This window comes from Camellia sinensis, chromosome 2 (assembly GCF_055761805.1).
Source record: "Camellia sinensis isolate YWXY chromosome 2, ASM5576180v1, whole genome shotgun sequence".
Taxonomy (NCBI): domain Eukaryota; kingdom Viridiplantae; phylum Streptophyta; class Magnoliopsida; order Ericales; family Theaceae; genus Camellia; species Camellia sinensis.
In genome coordinates, this window is record NC_138962.1 from 50,612,495 (window position 1) to 50,628,982 (window position 16,488).

At 35.9% G+C, this 16,488-nt stretch overlaps 1 protein-coding gene across 1 annotated transcript; it reads right to left on the reverse strand.

Moving 5' to 3' along the window:
- Positions 1-4,179: 4,179 nt before the first annotated feature.
- LOC145813624 (L-type lectin-domain containing receptor kinase S.4-like) lies at positions 4,180-4,979 on the reverse strand. Its single transcript, XM_082909305.1, has 2 exons — positions 4,391-4,979; positions 4,180-4,283 (listed from the first exon to the last, which is right to left on the reverse strand). The coding sequence occupies exons 1-2, from the start codon at positions 4,977-4,979 to the stop codon at positions 4,180-4,182; spliced, it is 693 nt and encodes a 230-aa protein (XP_082765431.1).
- Between the last annotated feature and the right edge of the window lie 11,509 nt (positions 4,980-16,488).

Here is a 16,488-nt window from a genome sequence, read left to right on the forward strand (position 1 = left end):
TTTACATGGTATCAGAGCTATAGGTTAAAGATCTTGGTGTTCTTCGCCTTCCGGCGGGCGGCAACCTTGCCTTGACCGCCCGCCGGATCTCAACCAATTCAAACCTCCCTCTCCCTCTCGGCACCTCACTGTTGCCATCACTCAAGACATACACACTGATACACACTCAATGCCTACAAAAATGTTTTGGCTGTTGCAGTTGCAACTGAATATTCCTTCCCCCAGGCAGACAAAGTTAAGGAGTACCTCGAGGATCCGACCAAGTTTGCTGTTGCTGTGGCTCCTGTTGCAGCTGCTGCTGATTCTGGTTCTGCTCCTGCTGCTGCTGTGGAAGAGAAGGAAGAACCAGCGGAGGAGTCTGATGATGACATGGGTTTCAGTCTGTTCGATTAATTTAGCAAGCTTGTTTCAGTCTGCCGAAGCTCTCTCCCAGTCTGCCTCCCTCCCTCGGCCTCGTACAACTCGAGATCCTCCAGCTACACCGATGCTCCTCCTTCCGCCACCAGCTACACCGTCCTCCACATCATCGGCGATCTCGTCTCCCTCCATAAACGACCAAATCAGACCTTCGAGATGGCATCTCAATCATCAAACTGAGATTTACGAGTCCAAAGCAGGGATGGAACTTCTTGACATCATTCTAACCAAGGGAAGTTACAGTGCCGAAAAATCCAATAATCAAGTGGCCTCATCGCCACCATTTTTTTGTGGATCTCCACCCAGCAGGGATTCAAACCCTATAATCCAAGACTTGCAATTCGGCAACAACATGTTTAGTCCGTTACCGCAAGCACCCATTCTGCCAAAATCTCCATCCTCGTCCGCACGCAAAGGAGGATCATGCGTTTGGGTGAAATCTGGTCACAAACAGGCCACTGTGAGAGTCGAGGGGTTCGATTGCTTAAACCGAGATCGCAGAAGCATATCCGTTGTGGCATAAAAATAAAAGTTAAAAAAAAAAAAAAAAAAAAAAGCAAAGTGGAGCAAACACACGTGTGGCTACAACAATGAGAAAGCTCATGGTTTGATGAGCCACTGTATAGTGCCCTGTTTGTTTGGCCACTCTATTCTGGACTCAAAAGACCTCTCTGTGAAGGAAGACTTGGTAAGAGTGAGCACATGCATATGTGTGTTGTTTTTCTCTCTCCCATGTGACCCACTCTCCAACTTATATTTTTTCTTTTTTATTCTTTCCCCACACTCCTGTTTCCCACGATGCTCAGATTCTCCAACCTATATTTTTTCTTTTTCATTACACTCCTGTTCCCCACTCCACTTTCCTCTTTTCTTTTTTTATTTTATATTTATTTTACTCCATCTTTTGAAAAGACACCGAAACATCACCTGGTTTGCACACCCATCATCTTACTTTTCCATTAGTGGTGGACCCGACCACACAACTTTGAATCTCACATTTCCTTTTTATTTTTCCATTATTTTCTTTTTTTTTCAAAAAAAACAAAAAAAAAAAAGAGGAAGAAGCAGCAGAAGAAGAAGCACTGCACACCAAACTCATTTTATTCATCTCAGGGATCAACCCCGATCACAATTTTACACAAAAAAAAAAAAACAAAAAAAAAAAAAAAAAAAAAAAAAAAACACATCCACAGGCGGGATTTTTTCTTATCTACTCTGCCGCCAGTCTCTTCTTCTTGCCTCCGTCCTGGGCGGCCCTTGACGGTGCTGCCTCCGTGTTTCCCACTCCACTGGGCATGATCACTCCTCCCTGCTCCTCCACTGCAGCATATGGTGGACCTCCAAATCGGAACATCACGGTGGCCTTCCGCTTCAGCTCCTTGTTTTCTGCCTTTAACACACTTATCTCGGCTCGCGCATCCTTATACATGCGTTGGAGCAGAGCCAATTGGGCATTTAACTGCTACACCTCATTTGTCCTGCTCTACAGCCGGTGCGACAAGTTTGTGACCGCAGTCATGGTTTCCACACATGACTTCAAAGTATACTGATTGGCCTCAATATCAGTTTGCACCGCTATTTTTTGCTCCACCGACCGCATCGGAAAGTTCAACGGAGCAAAACCAGAGGTGTTTTGTTGAGGTTCACGGGCCACCGCACCAGTTATCTCTCTTGTTGACTCGTTGAGGTCGGGAAAGAGAGTGAGTAGACCACGGGATGAAGAGGCCATATTCTGGGTAGCTGAACGGGAAGAAGAGGCCATGTTTTTTGGGTTGCTGAGTGTTTCAGCGAAATAGCAATTTCAGACTGATAATGTTTGGAAGGGTTGGTTACAGAGTGTTTCAAGATTTGCAGCTCTTAGAGGCAATCTCTCAGAAAACGAATATCTCTCTCAGAAAATGAAGAGTTTTTCAGAAGTTTTTTCCTAGGTTTTTTTGTCTTCGCTTCTGCCTCAAGCACAGCCTCCGCCTCAGTTTATAAAGACCCTGACGAAGAGGCAGACACGCGCATCATGCGCCTCTCGGCGCTCGCCGACAACATGGGCGCTCCTTTTGATAGGCACGCCTTTTGATGGCACACCTTTTTATGGATTGGGCACGCCTTTTGAAAAATTGGGCACACCTTTTGAGGGTGCAACTTTTTAGGGGTCCGACAAGACTCTGTAAACTGTCCCGACATTGATTCCGGCTAGCTCCTTCATGGGTCCGACAAGACTCTGTAAACTGTCCCGACATTGATTCCGGTTAGATCCTTCATGGGTCCGACAAGACTCTGTAAACTGTCCCGACATTGATTTCGGTTAGTTTCTACAAGGGTCCAGCAAGACTCCGTAAACTGTCACAACAACTATCACAACATTGTCTGCTACAACGGTCCGACATGACCCCATAAACTGTCTTCTACATCGGTCCAACACGAGCCAGTGTCTTCTACATCGGTCTGCCATAACCATACAGTCTTCTACAACGGTCTGACACGACCATACAGTGTCTCCTATCCATTTTTTTATTTTTCAGATTATTTTCTTGTTTTGTTACTCTCTCCAAACTCAAGTTGGTTAGTTCCTATCCCCCTTGAGTTTGCGGGGGGCTATTAAAATCTACCATCACCTACTCCACCTACTACACCTACCACCACCTACTACCACCTACTACACACTACCACCTACACCTACCACTACCACCTACTACCACCTACTCCACTACATCTCCTATATAGTCCCTCACCATTTGTAATTTATAACAACATTCAATAATCATCAATTTTTACACTGCACAACTCATCTCGTACTTGGTCCGTAATCCGGATTCAGATGAGAGCAAAGTGAGACAAGGCCGACCACAAGCTCGGCTTCCTCTGGGTTGTGCTCTTCCTATCCGGGATCAATGGCTTTAGAGATGGCTTCCTGAGAATGTAGTTCCCTAACCCAATCAACCAAAACCAGTTCCTCGACATTCCTCTGGGGCTTAATTGGCCTCCCTCCGGTAGCTACCTCTAGCACAAGTGCACCATAACGTGCACATCTGTTCTTGTCGTAGCCTTCCCTGTCTTGGTGAGTTTGGGGCCCAGGTACCCCATGTCCCCACAATGTGGGTTGTCTGTGGATTGATTCCATGTTCATAAGTCCTTGCTAGGCCAAAATCACTGAGCCTTGGATTGAGTCCTGCATTTATTAGAACATTGCTTGGCTTCACATCTCTGTGAACTACCCTCTGGTCACATTCTTCATGGAGGTACAGCAATGCTTGTGCAATCCCAATGAGGATCTTATATCTTTGCTCCCAAGTTAGTACTTTCTTCTTCTGGTTCTGGTTAGCGAGCAATAGTTTATCGAGGCTTCCATTTGGTACGTAGTCGTAAACAAGGAGGAGCTCATCTCGTCTTCTGCACCAGGTTCCAGTGCCTAAGCTGTCCCATACTCATTATTTCTGCTACAAATTCTCTCATACCCTGCCGGGAATCATGAGCAATCTGCTTTATTGCCACTTCTAGCCCAGTACTAGGGATTACTCCCTTGTAGACTCTCCCAAATCCTCCAGAACCTATAAGGTTTCTTTCTCCAAACCACCTTGTGGTGGCAAAGAGCTCAGAATATTTGAATCTACGAGCTCCATATTCCACTTCCCAATCTTCCAAGATCTCTTCCCCATTTTAAAATCGATTTAGGACGTGACTTGCATGAGATATAACCAACAAGACCAAAGCCACACTAGCTATAGTGATACCTGCGGTGAATCCCTTGCTATGCACTACCTTGTGAGATCAGAGCTTTGAAGGATCTAAGTCAGGTGCCATTTCCCCGATCCTTAAGTTCCACCCCAGCACATTATGAGCAGCTGAAAGCAAACCTGTTGAAGCAGAGAAGCCTACATACATGTATTCATTTAACACCCATGAGAGGTCAATAGGGAAAGAAATCAAAGGCCGAGTTGGCCTCAGAACGCCAATAGGAGATATTGTAACGTTCATCAACTTCTCGTGGCTGTTATATTCAATCCATGCTTGAATGAGGTGTCCACTCTTGAGGATAATGGAGGAGTTGTGGTTGTTGCTTCCGGGTAAGTAATAAGCAGAGAAATGTTGGAGATCAAGCTGGATAAGTCTATTCCTACATGGTTATTGTTGATTTCAAAGAGCTCCACATTTTGGACAACATCAAACTCGATTGCCAATACTCTTGTATTGAATTCTGCATTGCTAGTGTCATTTGGCAGGCCCAAGTACTGGTTTGGAAGACAACCCTTGGGTTCTTTGGTGGAGAATAGAAGGAAGGCAAGGCCATGGCCTCCAAGTTCAGGATACTTGGGGTTGATAGAGAATACAAAGTTAGTACTGAAGGTGACAACAGAAGATTTGTTGTTGCTATCGTTAGGTCTGCTTTCCTTGAAGCGTAGAGGAGATTGATAGAGTGCATGTCCAAAAAGCTTTGTTCCATCAGACCTTACATAGGAAGCTCCATCCAGGCTCGGATTTGCTAGGATAAAACCATTGTATGTGAAACTAATCTCTGAGCTGACAAACTGTAGGAGTAGAAGTTGCGGGCACAAGCAAAATGCTGCCATGTTTGTGAAGTGAGTTTTAGCCATAGGGATGCCATGAGAGGTTTTTTAAACTAGGAACACTAGTGAGGATATATGAGGTTCACTTCCCTAACAGCTGACTATGTGCATGCCTATTTTTATATGAAGGCCATGTTTGGATCTTGGATTTATGGACGAAAAAGAAAAGGGTGCAGAAGGAAACTCTAGATTTAGGAATTGAGTTCCGTAGATTTTGAAACTTGAGCAAAACTTGCTGTGAAGGGCAGCCTATAATAGTTTTATGTTCTTTAATTGACATCTACAAAATGAAAGTTCTTTCATTGATGAAGGCTTGTACTATTCTTCCTATTACTTTGAAGCTTGATGTTGTTATGACATTAGTTTAAGTTATTAGAAAATTTAACATTTTTAGTTTGATTTTGATAAACATAAGCCATTAATAATTCTAAAATTAGTAGCTCTGTTGTATTTCTCGTCATTATATTCCAATATAACTTGATAGCTTCCTTGCATATTTGAAGTTGTTTATGTGGGCTTTTTGTCTTCCCCATATTAACCCTGGCATGGCATTTCCATTACTTGGTTTTTCAAGCAAGTGGAGGAAACAGTGTGCCTACAAAACTAGATTTTCTGATGGCTTAACAGAGGAAATCCCATTAATATTAGAACTTTGTTTACATTAAATAAATGCAAATGGAGAGATGTTTCTGTGGAATCAAGGTACTAAATGCCTAATTTATTTACTTGGAATCTAGAGATGAGAAAGCAAGTTGATATCTGAATCATAGCAAGCCTGTAAAATAGATTATCTTACTCATTATAAATCAAAACCTATGTACTAGCTGATGTAATCGTATTGGGATTACAGTTTTGTTCATGTTTTGATTATTCATCGGCTTTCATGCATTATAAGCCAGGGAATAATTCTGATTTAGTTAATGTTTTTCAAATAAATCATTGGGATTATTATATCTTTTAGGGAATTTCAAAACAGTACTGTGCTTCAGAAAGTGTTAAGAAAGTTAATGTTTAGCTTTTGGACTACAAGTTGCATAATACATCATGGAACACCGCGAAGGATATGAACTGGAAATAGTTATTTAGAGCCAAGTTGAGAGTTTGCATCTGGAATGATGTGTTGTTATTGTTATCTATATATGCTTATTACATAAACGCAGTATTGTTATTGCACTGCAAACTATGCAAAGAAAAATTGCTCTTCTTTTCTTTACCACTTGTTTTTCTAGTTTTTAAATGGTGGAGATTAATATACAACGTAGAAATGTTGTGGCTTCCGTTTGGCTTGCAAGAAAATTATTCGTTTGCAAATTCTTGCATTATGGATTACTCTTCCAACAGCATTTGTGTTAACCTAGTTGAGAAGTCTTTAAATTTTTAATTTATTTAGGAAGTTAGTGCATTGATCCAAACAATATGCTGCAACAAGTGATGCTTTAAGGCTAAATTGCATGAATTATCTCAATTGTTTAATAGCACTAGGCTTACTCATACTTTGACTTGATAACTAATCTATCTTCCTATCAAAATTTGACTTGATAACTAATCTATCTTTGGATAATTGTCTTAGTCATACTTGATAATCAATCTATCTTTTGGATAATTTGTCTTGCTCATACTTTAGTTGGAAAATTGCTCTAATCACACAATGAAGGAATCTTTTGTAGGCCTTTTTAAAAGGGTTCAAAAAACTATCATTGTTTTATTGCTGGTAGTTGTACATGAGAATTGAAAAATGGAATTAAGTTGAAGAAAGAACATAATAAAATGGTTTGTTCATATACAACAAAGATTGATGATGACAGTAAGAAAATGTGATAGACTCATGAATAATGAAAACGTTTAGGAGAGGGGGAAGATCTAAATTGACATATGATATTGTAGTTGAGCATATAGCTTTTGATAGAGCAAAATAATATAGTTGAGCATATAGCTTTTGATAGAGCAAAATAGAAGAAAATGATTTCATGTTGCTGATGGGACAAAAGGGTTTGGTTTGATTTGATTTAGTTTGTCTTGACATATACAAAATGTTTGGCTTATCTAATTTTTGGAAATAACTGATAATCTGATAGTGCCAAGAGCAATGCTAACTGATTCTACCTCATTGAAACTTTGGTAGCTAATATCCTTATTAAGAATATCATCAATGCTTTTATTTATCAAAAAAAAAAAAAGAATATCATCAATGCGTTGTAATTTGTATATTCATCTATTTATGTTCGAGTACATATAGATAAGTTTGTAGATGGTATTTTGTGTACATATTATATGTATATTACCCAAGGATGAGGTTGATAGTCTGATGATTGGAGGTTCACTCTCAAGTGGTCTGATAACCAGGAGGACATGGGTTCAAGTCTATTGGCTTGGTGACGCTCGGGTGCAAGACTCATGCTTGTTAATCTTGGGCCATCAGTCCTTGCTGCTATATCCTTAATGAGCCTAGAGTCAGGATCCCTCTTGTGTGGTACCTTACGTTGTCGGGTCCCTTTATATGATTACATTCAGAGAGAATTGTTACACAGTAGACGTTCCCCGCCAACCTTTTTTTTACTCGATATATATACAAAGACATAATGATTGGCTTCTCTACTAAAACTGATGGTAGACTTCTGCTGGACTATGAAAGTAGCCCTTGCAACCATCTGTTTATGCTGAGACAGTGACATACCACCTTAACATACCATTGCTTTCATTCATCCAAATGAAAACAAAACATTGGTTAGCTGTGCCCAAATATATGTCATAAGATGGGACACCTCTACATCTCACAATTGAAAGCACAAGCCACAATCCTTTTGTCATTTCAACTTTCATTTTTTGTTTTTGCCCTTTTTTTTTTTTTTAAATTACAAAATTTTCCACATTTTTTTACCGAGTAAACTTCGAATATCTAATAAGTGAGAGAGTCGAATTTAAGACGTTCAAATTTATAACTTACTATAGATTTGCTAGTGTGTAATTTTCAACTTCCTTTTTGGTATCTCTTCTTTGTTGGATAACCTAAACTTTAATTTCTATTAGTGGACTTATTATTAGATAAATATAAGATTAGACCATTGCTTTTCACAAAGTAGAAAAGTTTAGCAAATGGTTAGGCAAAAAGGTGATGAGGATTAGCATTGCTTTCACAAGGTTGACAAGTTGCCAAATGGTTGGCAAAAAAGGTACTAAAAACAAAATGATGAAAAAGTTGGGATAAAAAGTATGTGGTTTTTAACCTCAAAGAATTAAAAAAGTGAACACCGCAATCCACACAGTTACATAACTCGTCACTGTCACACTTAACATCTATCTTTACCCAAAACCAAGGCTATTACGGCTCTTAAAACACCTTAAGTGCACATTTTGGTTCATACTTAAACCATAACCCGTGCTTTTTAAAGGTGACCCACCAACTATATAGGATATAATTAGGGTAAAAAATGAGTGGATTCAAGTCAAATAATAAATTATTTAAGTTTTGTTTGATAACTTAATTAACTTAAAATTATGTGTAAGTTTATCTTGTTTACATAACTAGTTGATCACAAATAGGTTTTTAACGAGTTAAGCTCGAGTAGTTTGATTTTTTATAGTGCATATAATTTTTTGATCTGACTAGTAAGTCGTTTAAGTTAGGTTTAAAAACTTAATGAGTTTAAAATTGTGTCCAAGCTTTTGTTTATATAACGAACAGAAAAATTAAGTTTGAATAGATTGGTTCGTTTAATAACTCTAGATATCATTATAAGTAAGTTTAAGAACTCACAAATTTTTCACAAAAAAAAATTCATAATGCAAAATTGACAAATGAATGGATTGCTGACAACATTGCATTATGAAAATTCTTAGATTATGTTTTAATTTAAGATTTGAGGATGGATTTTTGAAAGGAAGGGGGGGAAGAAATGAATGAAACATAAGTTAAATTTTTGTCACTTTTCTAATTATTATTATTTTTTTGTTGTGAATTTCTTCCAATCTTGAATTAAAAAATAATCTTGTAAAGAAAATTTCTCAATACGCGACAATGTAATTATTACTTTCTTTTGTTTGCAGTAGAAACATTTTCTTGTGTTTTACATTATTTAATACATGAAAGCATATTTTATTCTTCATTCATGGATTTCAACTAGGGTCCTTGCTTTTATACATATAGTCGGTGACAAAGCTAACTGTTAGAAGTAAATTATTAAAGAGTTTGTTAGAAGGTGCCATGTCATACACTAGGAGTGTGATTGACACTAATAGGATCTTTCCTTTATGAACATAGTGCATGAAAAGTTCGATTTGACATTGTCTAATTGACATTTCTTCAATTGATTTCACATTTGAACTTAGATGCATATAGTTTTGGTGAATCTAGGATCATAAGTAGTTTGACATTGGTTGTATAATATTGCTATGCGCATTTCAATTAATGCATTGTAAAAGTGTTAGTTAAAGCCAATTTTTTATAATGAGTAGTATAAAAAATGTTATATTTTAATAATGTTGTTTTAATAGTGTAAATATTATTTATCTATTTTTTATTAAAAAATCAAATCAACATGTCAATTGTAAGTCTTATTATATAAGAAGAGAGAGAAAGAAGTGGTCTTATAAAAGAAGAGGTACAATTGCGCTATTTGGTAGAGCTCACTTAATGCTTTTTCTTATTTTTAGAGTTTATGTCTGACTGTTTAGTGCAGTTTAAGTATTGATAGGTAGAAATAAGTTAAATAAGATGGGAGGAAAAAAAAAAATTGCTTATTTGGAAATTGAGGAATGGTGTTTTTGACTTTTATGCTTTGATTATCAACTTTTATATTATTTTGCACTAAACAGTCAAGTACGGAATACCAAAATAAAAACAACAAACAAACTATAAACAGATTAAATAAGCCGTACCAAACAACCCTTCAGGGTACAGTACAAATTTGTAAAAGTAGAATACAAATCGGTTTTGGCCATGACAGGGACATATATATACCACAATGAGTATGTATTGCAAAGTGGAGAAGGGTCTTTTTGTTACAATGTACCAATGTAAAATGGTGGTAATAGGACATGATGAGAGGAGAGGAGAGAAGAGAAGAGAAGAGAAGCAGCTTCCTCTCCTAGGGTTTCTTTTTTGGGTACCTGTCCTACTGCAACCCCACCAACCAGTAGGTTTCCTTAGTGAGAAATGTGGGGTTTCTGCAGAAACTTGGCCTCATGCTATGAAGTCGTTGTCCTGTTTTTCAACTTCCTAGTCTTTTTCTCATTATTTCTCCACTATGACCTTCCATGAAAAATCATTTACTGGTCTTGGGACAAGGCAGTGTGGTATTTGGCCTAATTCGATATTTATTGGTCGAAGTACTGGGATTTATGTCTGTGTTAGTTTGGAGATTTGAGAAGAGATTGGAAAAGAAAAAGAAAAAGATAAGTAAAATATAAATAAAATATACATATATTTCATTTAGTTTCACACACATTTTCTCTTTTCCTTTCTAAATCTTCTCTCAAATCTTCCAACTAAATATAACATTAGTAATTTTTATTTGATTTTGAGAAGACCACTTGACATCGTTCAAAAAAAAAAGAAGGGAAAGTGTCAAATAATAAATAGTGTGAAGTATCGCTCCAAAAAGTATCAAGTAACTTCTTGCATTTCATACATGCTCACGATAAGTTTGGGATTAACTTTTAAAATTTTAAAAATAAATAAATAAATAATAATAATAATGACTAAATTACACTTTGCTCGCTTTATGTTTGATCATTTTTCCATTTTAGTTCTTGAAGTTTAATTTTTTATTTTTTATTTTACTTTGACCCTTAATATTTCAAATTTTTCAATTTATTCCTAAAACTAACTTATATTCAGAATTAGACAAAAAATGTCACGTTTGCTACCATATGACATGAAAAATATAGTATTATATTGGGATTGGTTTGTGTGAAAGATGTGAGTTATATATAATACAATCCTTTTATGTCATGTGGTTACCAATGTGCCATTTTTTGTCTAATTTTGGACATAAGTTAGCTTGTGGAGTAAATTAGAAAAAAAAATTAAAATATGAAGGTCCAAAATGAGAAAATGACCAAACATAAAAGGGCAAACTGTAATTTACATTTTTTTTTTTTTTGGGTCTTTAATGATTGTCTTAAAATTTATAAAAAAATTACAATTCAGTGTAATTATTTTTTTTTTTTTTAAAAATCAAATAAATGATCAACTTTATGAATATTAATAATTAAAGTTATTAACATTTTTATAAATTTATAATTATTTTGTGAAAGAGTCACTAAATTATAATTCTCTCTTAAAATTGTGTAATTTTTTTATTTTTTTGACTTTTTAAACTATACACTTTTCTATGATTGGTTGTGTACCTAGAATTATTGTACTAGTATAGAATATGTTTCCAAATTATGCTCATTTTTGCCCAGTGTTATCAAAAAAACACTTATCCCTAACCGATATTAGCTTACACTTCTCAATCTCTACACTTTTCTAACAAATTGTGTTTTGAAATATACGTTTCAAAATATGATACATTTTCATTTTAAAATGATAAATTTAACGAATCAATTAACTAAAATCTAAGATAAGAAAAGTTTGAACATGATAAAATAATTTTAAAAAATGATCATAAATTCATTATATTCATAGAAGTGTGTTGCTACATGATTAATTTAGAGAAAAATATATATTTTATTAGATATCTAATTGTTAAAAAAATTATTTTGTGCGTTGGTGGTTTGAGATTTTACTTTTTTAATGGATTTTTTTTAAGTAACTTTTTAAAAATAACTTTACATTTTAAGTTATACTCGACTAAAAAAACGTAAAAATTAAAAATTAAAAAAAATCACTAAAGAAAAAGAAATAGCTAAAAAGAGTTGACTTTTTTTTAGTAGACATTTTTAGAATTTTGATTTTTACTTTTTAGATCATTCTATACAAAATGAATTAGAAAATTAAATTTTTTTAACATAAATTAACAAAATCACTAAAAAAAATTTAAACCATTTTTTTCAGCTTGATGCCAGACCATAGTACTCATTTTTGGACAAACATGTTTTTTTTTTTTTGGGGGGGGGGATTTATGTGCAAGTGTTAATAGGTGAATTTGTTATCTAATAAGTCTTATAAGAATTTGATTGAGGCCAAATGGTGCAACACTAAGGTCGATAATTAGGATCTCTTAACTTTACTTGTCAGTCAAATTGTATATTTTATCTATGTTTAATGCCAAGTAGGTTGGATGCGGTTGGAGCATAAAATGAGCAAAAATGCAGCAATTGTAGAAAAAAATTGCTTCCTGTACGTGCGGCTCATTCATCGTAACAAGACAAAGCCTGAAAAAATTGCACATGCGGAGGCCCATTAGAATTTCCTGCACAAGCGGCCCTACCTCGGGAAGCATGCCCGATATTTTGAATTTGACGAAAATAGTAGAGGTATAAAAAGACCACAAAAAAAAAAAAAAAAAAAAAAAAAAAAAAAACTGGATTAGAATTCTGATAATTTTCAAAGGAAGAGAGAGGCTAGGGTTTGGAAGAAAAAGAACTTGAAGTTTGAAGAATGTCTCCCATGTTGGCTTCTTCTCCCTCCACTTCTTCCTACTCCTCCATGAGTGGCTAGGCTCCTCAAAAAGTTTGAACAATCGCATGGTTTTCTTTTTGGTTTTCTTTTATGTAATGGTTTGAACAATCGCATGGTTCTCAAAAAGTTTTTTAATATAATTTTTCATTATTTTGTTTGAATATTCTGCTTTCTATGATTGTTGAATCCTTTCCATACAATGGTTTTCTATTCTTTCATGTTCAAGGTATGAGACTAATCATGAGGGACGAGTCGAGTTGCTACCCTAGTTTAGAACGAACGATTGGTACTACTTAAGATGGTTCGTACCTATACATTGAACGTGTTAATTCTCTTGATAAATGCTTTGAATTTGTAGTTGCGAAGTATTGTTTAGTTCGAACCGTAACTATAGACCCAACTTTCTTCGCGCGTCCCCCTTTTGGAGAGGCGCGAATTGGTCTTACTACAGTTCGAACTCATGTCACAGTTTTTAATCTAATCTTACAAAGTGCAATGTAAGACTGATAAACACCAAAGAGTCCAATCCGGCAAATCATTTTGAAAAATCGATTTTGAATCAAATAATGCCAAAAACTGGACTGCTTTGCCAGATTACAGAGTCGCCACCTAAATATTTTATTTTTGAAAAATTTAGGAAACCCTGACCCATGCCAAAGGCCACGTGTCCGTCATCACCAAAGTTGCCTCTGCTCGGGAGCTTTGCCAGATTACAGAGTCGCCACCTAAATATTTTATTTTTAGAAAATTTAGGAAACTCTGACCCATGCCAAAGGCCACGTGTCCGTCATCACCAAAGTTGCCTCAGCTCGAGAACTTGGGTACGAGACGGGAAGGTCCTAAAATGAGCACCCCCGCTCGTCCGATCAAAGGATCGGCCTCTACTAAGCATGATATGTTGTTTTATAAACTTCATGTGTTCTTATCCGGTTATTAATCTAACTTTACTATGTGACGCACACGAGCAAGTATAAACTAAGTTGCGAGAATTGGAACGAAATCGACTCATGTTTGTTTTCGAAAATGGTTTGAAAGTGCCACTCGCAAGTGGGCTAAAGCGCGGATTTGTCACCCTCAAGTGGGCTTTAAAACATGATTTTGCCATTTCGCAAAGTGGGCTTAAAACTCACAATCATCAAATTGTTCCAATTCAAGCAACAAAGCCTTCACCCATAGGTACTCATGCAGTTAATCACTTAAGCAAATAGCCTCATGGCAAACATGCTATCATGGCAACACTCACACTAACGCAAGTATACTAAAGCGTAAAGCTTACAGTGTACTCCGAGCCAAAACAAAAGCTAGTTAGAAATATGCATGATCCTAACTATACAAGATGCCTAATGCAACACATGCAATATGCAATTACCAGGCTCGGCTATTTAAGATGGCATATGAATGCAATGATTTGATACACGTATTCAAATAAGTGTTGAAATACGATGCAGTTTGAATGATGCGCCGAGCCCGGTGCATGCACTACAAATGAATGATGCACGCGTGCAAAGCATAAGGTATGCTAATCAAAACATGCCCTAAAACTAACCATCGAAAGCAGTTAAGTAAAAGGGAGAAAGATGTGGAGTTGGAAGACATACATGTCAAACCCCAAATCCGGGCATGACCGGCCGTGACCCACAGAGACTTAGCCCAAGGCACACGTAAGCCTAAACATGAATCCAAAACCATAAAGAATGAATGTGATGATAGCCCAGAAATAAATAAATCAACACTCAATCCAGTGACATACCACAAGTGAAAAACAAGTCATAACCAACTTCCTAAAAATATATATATACTAAATGGGACACAAACCACCCACAAAATAAAATAATTCTAAATAAAATCCAACCACAATGTATGCACGAAACTCAACAAAGCAACCTAAAACAAATTAAATAAATGCCCTAGAGGTCCATGCAATTGAGTCCCCGCTACGCCATGAGTCCACTCTAAGTCCTTCTAACACCTGGAAATGGTAAACAACTAAGTCAGCTGATAGCTCAGTGAGTAGCAACATGGATAGTAAATACAGTTTTGAAAACAGGGTTCAATTCCAAAATAAGATATATATAACACAGAAACTAGATTGGCATACAGTTTGGTAAATACAATCTGTTTCAAAAAGAAGGTTCCACAATTCAACACTTAAAATACTCATGCCTCGCACGAACATGATAAACGACATTTTCCACTTAAAACAGATTATAACATGAACACTAATAATTTTCTGGGTACCAATAAAAACAAATAATATGCCACACAGTTCTCAAGGCTATAAGCCCCGTTGGATCCAATACCGAACTAAGAGTCATCCTCAGGGTGGCACCTGAGCCTTTTCTCAAAGACGATCCGATTGGAGGTCACCTAGTTATTTTTAAAGGTCTTTTCCTTACAATCGTTGAGCACTAGAGTCATCACGGCCCAACCCAAATCTATTCCCTAGTGGCCAGAGTCACCACACACAGTGGAATAATTTCCCTGGACTAAATACACACATGGTCTCAATAATCAATACACATCAGTTTCGCAAAACATGGTAGTTCATCATTATAAACATGAGACCAAAACAAATAGTTTACAGTATGCCAAGTTCACACATGTTTCAAAAATAATTTGATTCCATTGATAATATAATAATTTATCAAAACAGTTTAGTCTTGAAACAACAATTTAATTTTCCTATAGTTCAGGGTAGAGAAACATTTATAAAAATATGTAGCATGAAACTACTCACCTGAAAACGAAATAATATAATCCTCGAATAGAGTATAAAAGTCCAACTAGTGCCCTAAACCAAGTATAAAAACTGCGCGTCACTACTAATTCAAACATACTAAAAGGAATAATAAACTAAGTACCCCCAAATTAAAACGCACTAACACGGCTCCACCCAATTCACCACTACTCTTAAATATTACCTAAGTTCATGTTCTTCAAGGTCTAAAATCACCCAAGACATGGGTTTCAATCGAAACTTAACTAAAAATAACTTTAAGATAAAACAGAGTTTTAAACAAGTTTTCCCAATCTATTCGCTAACTTTGAAAATTACAAAACCCACTCGACGCTATTCAAAAAATTCCAAAAACCTCCAGATATGATCTAATATATCCTAAGTTTCAAATCCAATTGGTTTCATTTGATTTGCTTATCAAAATAATTATCTACAATTTATTATATCCAAACAGGTTGTTTTCTGTAGCACTTTAAAGAAATTGACGGTTCTCTTAATATACACGAGAAATCAATGCAAGGCCAAAAACATACGAAACTAGACTCGTAACCGGTTCTAATGACACTAATTTGATAATTTTTGGATTTATACCCAAAAAGAATTACACTCCCGAATGTACTGTTTAAAACTAGTTTTCTGGACAGATTTGAATGCATCAATTTATATAGATTTTGACTCCCAAAAATTATGAAAAAATTCATATATGCAATTCAATATGTAATTGATCTAATGTAAAAATTTCAATCCAAAATTCATCTGTTTGATATGTTTTCTTGATTTTTAAAGTTTGTGATTCTGTGTAGAATTTTTGGACTAAACATTACACCCAATCTTTACACATAAATTTAGCTCCTCAAGTTTCTTAATAGGATATCTATATACGCAATACATACACCTACAACCTCTCCATCAATGAACTAAATAATCATAGAGTAAGGATAAAGAACAAAACCTTAAGGAAAAAGAAAGATAAAGACCTAGTACACACCCAAAAATCCATCCTTCTTTGCAACCCCTTTTTTTTTTCTTCTTCTTTTCTCTCAATCTCTCTCTCTCCCGTGGTGGCTCCTGATGCTGTTATGAATAGTATGAGGCAACCTAGGATTACATATGTATCTACACAAAAAGGCTCTAGTTTATTATCTCTTTATATTATTTTATTTTCTAACCCATTAATTTAAATAAAATATAACTATTAATATAACAAAATA

What these genes read in the sequence shown, in the direction of transcription:
- LOC145813624 (XM_082909305.1), bottom strand. Translation starts at nt 4,979, where the DNA reads ATGGCAGCATTTTGCTTGTGCCCGCAACTTCTACTCCTACAGTTTGTC. An exon ending in GAATATAACAGCCACGAGAA is followed by an intron (nt 4,284 to 4,390) that starts GTTGATGAACGT and finishes ACATGTATGTAG; the next exon opens with GCTTCTCTGCTTCAACAGGT.